The sequence below is a fragment of the Athalia rosae genome, chromosome 7 (assembly GCF_917208135.1).
Source record: "Athalia rosae chromosome 7, iyAthRosa1.1, whole genome shotgun sequence".
Lineage (NCBI taxonomy): Eukaryota > Metazoa > Arthropoda > Insecta > Hymenoptera > Athaliidae > Athalia > Athalia rosae.
In genome coordinates, this window is record NC_064032.1 from 8,059,515 (window position 1) to 8,065,939 (window position 6,425).

The 6,425-nt window shown below is 35.7% G+C and overlaps 1 protein-coding gene across 1 annotated transcript; it reads right to left on the reverse strand.

Moving 5' to 3' along the window:
* Positions 1–448: 448 nt before the first annotated feature.
* On the reverse strand, positions 449–4,333 carry LOC105693968 (putative nuclease HARBI1). Its single transcript, XM_048659053.1, has 4 exons — positions 3,942–4,333; positions 2,910–3,148; positions 2,575–2,820; positions 449–1,138 (listed from the first exon to the last, which is right to left on the reverse strand). Exons 2-4 carry the CDS (start codon positions 3,132–3,134, stop codon positions 479–481), a joined length of 1,131 nt encoding a protein of 376 aa, XP_048515010.1. The 5' UTR covers positions 3,135–3,148; positions 3,942–4,333; the 3' UTR covers positions 449–478.
* Positions 4,334–6,425: the final 2,092 nt, after the last annotated feature.

The window sequence follows — 6,425 nt, forward strand, 5'->3', positions numbered from 1 at the left end:
TCAAAAGCTGGGATTATGTGTTGTAGATCAACATCCGTTGATATACCTATATTTTGGCAAAAATGAATTATTTCTTGATAATATGTGATTTTTCCACAGTCACAATAGATCTCATCGGAGCTGAATACCCCATCAACGATGTGGTATACACTATCATCGATACAGCTGATATTCATCAGAGAATCCGAACAGGTTTTCAAAATTAATCATTCATCATTCTCTTCAATAATAATTACACTGCGCGTAAAAATTAGTGTAAAGTTAAACTTGCATGTAAAGTGAAGAATAAGTTTATTTCCAATTGTAGAGCCGGGATTCGCAGAAGAATATGTTGCCACCAATGGCAATTGCTTAGAATTCCAGCTGTCAAAAACATCGGGTGACCAAGCTGATTTAGGTAAGAAAACTCACTTTATTAATTTTCTGATTCACTGTAATAATTTACAGAATCATTTTATTTAGCATGTGCACGGAATTTTTACACGAGCATTTCCATAATTCTGCTTCTTTTATGGTTTCCCAAATTATTTACATTGTTATTAATATTATTATTTTCGTTATCCGCATAATCTTCGTTATTCATATCCTCGATATCAAACTCTTGAACATCAAGTTCATGCATCAAAATGAAATTATGCAATACGCATGCTGCTGCGATGATGTGATTTAGTAAATCCATATCAGCAATATCTATGTATTTCAGTCTGCGAAATTTTCCTTTCAACAGAGCGAAGCTTCTCTCTATAATCGATCTGATTGAAGAAAATCGGGTATTGTACCGGATTTGTTCTTCAGTTAGATGCCCATTATCTCTAAAGGGAGTCAATAGATTTTCGTGGAGTTTGTAAGCCGAGTCCCCAATCAAGTGTTGTCCAGGTGGAATGAGATTTCGCTTTGTTACATTTTCGCACAGTGGATTATTGCGATATATTCGCGCGTCGTGTACTCTGCCTCGTGAACCAATAAAAACGTCTGTAAATATTCGTCTATCGTTACAAACGGCTTGCAGTACTACACTGTGGAATCCCTTTCGATTATAATAGTCAACTTCGTTGTAGGCGGGTTGTTTGATAAGGATGTGACTCCCGGCTATCACTCCAACTACCCCGGATATTCCTCGAGAGCGTTGTTGAAATTCCTGTAATGAAATATGTTTGGGAAACAAGCCTCTCAAGATAGCGACACCTGTTGCTGTCGATCAGCGTGAACTCGCCACACGCTGCCGCGTCCCAGGAAAAGGCGCCCTTGTTCCGTCTCTGGCTTCAGCCATTACTAATTAATTTTTGAACTCACCGGTTCGCCGTTAGAACACGTCTTTTTTTGTGTTAAGTAATCTCAACTCAAGTGATTAATATAATCGTTTAGACCGCTCATGATATTCATAATTGTCAACGACATCTCATGTGATTAATATAATCATCAGTTACTGCTCAATTGATCAACTCTATAATAAACTATTCAGTCAACTCATTCACACCGTTCGCACATTGATGTAATCGTGAACTACAAATAAAATCTAAGTTATTGCAAGGAGTTCGACGTCCTTCTCATCTTATTCATTTCCTCAACAAAATAAAATTAAAAACTGGAAATTAGTGTTGATTATACAGAAAAGGAAACATGATTCAAATCTATTTCAGGTACATTCGTCTGGAAACGGAATAATATCCTGCTACTTTTACAAGAATATCGGCTCAGAGCGGACAAATTCCGTGATGTGAAAATAAAAAAAAAAGAGTTGTGGAGGGAAATATGTTTGGAATTTAAGAAGAATGGCTACCAAGTTACAGAGGATATTTTAGATAAGAAATTTAGAAATTTGAAGAAAACGTACATCAAAATTTATGATAATAATAAGAAAAGTTCATCCGGACGGGGGAAAGTTTTCTGGGAGTATTTCGAAATTTTCGATGAAATTTTTTCTAAGAATGATTCCGCATCTGTCGGAATTACCCTGAGTTCGATGACATTTGAAAATGCTTCAGCATTAGCACTAGACGCTTCCCAGGCCGTACATGCGGTTTATGAAGACTGAAGGTTTATGAGGTTGTACCAGAAGAAACGCTGCCTTCCACAGAAATACCTGGAGAACTAGTGCCCCTGAACACGAGCGAACAGGATTGCACAGATAGTGCAGAGAACAGGCGGAAAGACCCATCCACAATGCGACAAAAAAAAAACCGGTCAAAAAAGACTTGCGGAATATAGGCTAAAGATCTTACAAGAAGAAAAAGATAGGGTAGCTGAAATTAAATTGCTTAGACAAGCAATTGAACGGAGTAATGGCATCCAAGACGAGCGTAATAAAATATTCAAATTATTAGTTCGACAGGAAGTCCAGGGAAACGTTTCATCCGATGATTGAACTTCTCAGATATCTAGTTCGTAGGTATGATACAGTGACTATTGTATAAACTTTATTATAAACTGGATAATTTGAAATCCTTTAGTTCAATTGTTATTGATTTTAGAGTTGCGTTATATCCCATCAAAGTATTTCGATGTAAAAAATAAAGTTTGAACATATTATTTGCTATTACTCACGCATTACAACTTCGAAATTTGAATACTTACTCTGACAATTCTTGATCGTTCGTCCGCATGTGGCCACTGGATGTATCTCCTTATAAATGATGACAGTATCCTGGTTATTCCAGCAAAACAATAGTGTGCGGTACTGTGGGCAACCCCGAAGCGATCACCAGCTGCTAAAAAAGATTCTGGTTTTGCCAATAGCCAGATTGTCAGTAATATCTGCTTTTCCAGCGGTATTTTGAAGTGAGTCCGGTGTGTACGCTGTCCAATGATGTTTACAAGTTCCTAAAAATAAAAAACACAAATATATTCCGAAATAAGTCTCCCACAGTCCCATTTGTATGAATAAACATATAGGTGCGAACGAAGTATACGTTCGTGGTCTCTCGTTGCATTCGGAAGTGTTGTTGAAAATCATCTGAACTATAACGAGGGATGGTGTCTTCATAATAATTTTCATTTCTCACACGCCTCTCGTTTCCAGGTCCAACATGTTCCAACGGATTCGCAAGGTACATGGCAATGTTTCCAATAACATTTATACGGTGATCATCATCCTCTAAAGCTAACACCATATTTATTAGCCTATGTCGATCCATGTTGGTTGATATTTCTGTATAGAATGAGGAACAAAAATTGGTTCACACAGAAAATTTAAGAACCGGAATTGTTCTGATTCATTATACTATTCACCGAAAGACTTGATTGCCATAAGTATCCAGAATTCTTGTATGGCAATATAACATTAGTTTGCCAAGGACCACGTACACCAATTTATTTTTTTGATTTTTTTTTGATTCTTTAAATTGATTCGTATTGATTTACTTTCCAATTCTATATTCTTATGCTTAGTAATTTTGTTCGTTGTATGTTTATTCCATTCTTTTCTAGTACTTCTGTGCATGATGCAAAGTTACATGTACTTGGCACAATAATTGGTTTTGATTCTTTTTGTCTGATTATTAATGAATTTTTTTGCAGATATTTGGGTAGTAGTTATTCCTGAACTTTAATGTACTTGGCGAACTTTTTTGCACCGTAGGTGCCTTTTGGGGGATCCATTTTACTATCCGCCGAGAGATTTGATCACCATAAGTACGTATACATTCAAAATGTACGGCAATTCAATATGAGCCCGCCACGGACCATATACTACGAATTTTACTGAATAATACCATTATATTATGTCAGAAATTAATTTGTAGACTTATCGTTGTCGAATCCTTGATTTTAAACTGGTTTCTTCCGCTTTTTTTTTACTATTTTAATTTTTTGTAAGTATGAAACTAGCGTCCCACGTACATTCAAAATGCACGGCAATTCAATATTAGCCCGCCACGGATCATATACTGCGAATTTTACTGAATAATTCCAATATTACATCAGAAATCAATTTGCAGACTTACTGTTGTCGTTCTGTTGTAGAATCCTTGATTTTAAATTGGTTTCTTCCGCTCTTTTTTTAATATTTGAATTTTTGCACGTTTGAATGGCGTCATTTTGAGCGTCCCATCCAATAAAAGATTGAGCGCTCAATAAAAGCGGTAGCTAGCGCTACTGGATAGCGCTTAACGAGCGCTCAATCTTCTGGATGCGCCTATTATATCACCGAGATTTGTATGAATAATGCGCCAAAATTCAAACCAATTCAACCAAGGAAATTAAGGGAGGAATCACAGATAAACTGTTTGAAAAAATCGCGAGTTATGACGTTGAGGTGCATATACTGCGGGCAAGAAGAGATTCGGCGCAACACAACCTGGGTGATATGCGATTCGTGTGACAGGCAAGCACACATACAATGCCTTTGGTACCAGGGCCGTGCCTGACGGGCGTTCATTGCGTGCACCGCACGCAGGCGGCCGAAATTAAGAGGCGGCCAAATCGTTACAAGTTGTTTACTGGGCAAAAATACAATCGGTTTGTTTTCATTAAGATACGAAGTAAAAACAGTTTCTCTAATCTAATCTATCTAAAAAGAGTTTCTCAGAAATAAGAAATGTATAAAAACTGATTATGTCGTTGTAGTATTTATATACCTAGTCATGCAGCGAATCCGAATTTTTTCGAACATTGCACGAGCGAAGAGCCGAAATAGTTTTTTCAATTGACCGGCGTCGCGTAAGCGGTCTTATTCGTCTTATTAGTCGTATTAGTCTATAGCAGTGGTTCCCAAGGTGGGCAATAGCGCCCCCTTTTAGGCGCTGGAACATTTTAGGGGGCGCTGAGATAATTTTGCATACATTTTAACCCTTTAACAATTAAAATTTTACTAATAAAATATGACACTTTTTTTTTAAAAAGAGATATTTGAATAGCAAATGGTTTTACTTAGCTTGTAATGTTCGATTTAGTTACTAAAAAAAGGACAGATTCAAAGTAAATGGCGTCACATTATTGTAGAGGGGGCGCTAAGGATAATTTTAATTAAGAGGGGGGCGCTGAGTATTTTTTTTCATGAAAAGGGGGCTTTCGGGGAGAAAAGTTTGGGAACCACTGGTCTATAGACTAGCGAGGATAAATCGTTTTTTGTGTCCTGTGTGTGATCCGATATTATTAAAGTCTTTAATTTAACGCAGGGGTCGGCGCGACCGTGCACGATCGAGCTGATTTTCGAAAAGCTCCGCCTCCCACCACCCCCTTACGTTCTCACTTCCGCGCGATACCTACAAGCCTCAAGAGTGTACTCTTAACGTAGAGTAACGCGGGGCCTTCATATTACGAAAATATTATCAAAATTACAAAAATTTCATTCAATTATTTGAAAGCAAAATCTAAAATTTAAAAATCAATAGTTTAAAATTTAAAACTGAATAATATTTTTGTAATTTTGATAATATTTTCGTAATATGAAGGCCCCGCATTACACTACGTTAAGACTACGCTCTTGAGGCTCTGGAGGCTTGTAGGTATCGCGCGGAAGTGAGAACGTAAGGGGGTGGTGGGAGGCGGAGCTTTTCGAAAATCAGCTCGATCGTGCACGGTCGCGCCGACCCCTGACTTAACGAATAAAAATAAATTGCTTTATTCCTGAAAACTTTTAGTTGTGTGTTCGTGTGGTGAAATTTAATAAAAAGTTTATTTACCCGACAAAGACTGAAAAAGGTAATACACAAAAAATGTAAAATTTGGGTAGACTTTCAATTTTGGGCCCGGGAAATTTTGGCGGGTCTTTTTGGAGGGAAAAGGCCTTTTGATATGAAATTCTTAAATAAATATTAAAAAATATTTAATAATATTAAAAAAAATTAAAAAAAAAAAATTAAATAATAATTAAAATAGTGCAATTTAATATTAAATTACTTAAAATCTTCCTTAATTTATACTAAAAAATGAATATCTTTCTCATTTTGAATGCATTTATATAATAATTAAAAGTTGTTTGTTTGCATACGAGATTCTCTGTTTAAATCGCTCACAACCCGCCGATGGAAAATCAAGCATTTGAACTTGTGTAGCCGAAAGCAACTCTTTAAATTAAGCTTATGATTCCTTTTTATAATAGCAATGTTATTGTTATTAAATGGAAGAAATTTACCTGACATTGAACTAGAACACAGTTATATGTGGTTGAATTTTCCTCTCCGTTTTCATTTTCAAAATAAATCTTGACATATTTATGTTTAAAAATATGTTTTACTTAAAAAGCTTATAAATGATTTTCTTATCATGTCATCCTATGCGCATTAAAATATACATTAATTATAGATTTTAAGTAATTTAATATTAAATTGCGCTATTTCATTATTTATTTTAATTATTATTTAATTTTTTTTTTTTAATTTTTCATTTTTTAAACATTTTTAAAGGCCTACGAATGTCTGAAAGGAAAACGAAAAGATTGTCTGGAGCGCAATATAAAAGAAAGCGGGAGGAAAAGCAAAATGAAG

Coding starts and splice junctions, on each gene's coding strand:
- LOC105693968 (XM_048659053.1), bottom strand. CDS start 3,134: ATGGATCGACATAGGCTAATAAATATGGTGTTAGCTTTAGAGGATGAT. Junction 2,821..2,909: donor TGCAACGAGAGACCACGAAC/GTATACTTCGTT, acceptor TTTTATTTTTAG/GAACTTGTAAACATCATTGG. Junction 1,139..2,574: donor AACGATCAAGAATTGTCAGA/GTAAGTATTCAA, acceptor ATTTCATTACAG/GAATTTCAACAACGCTCTCG.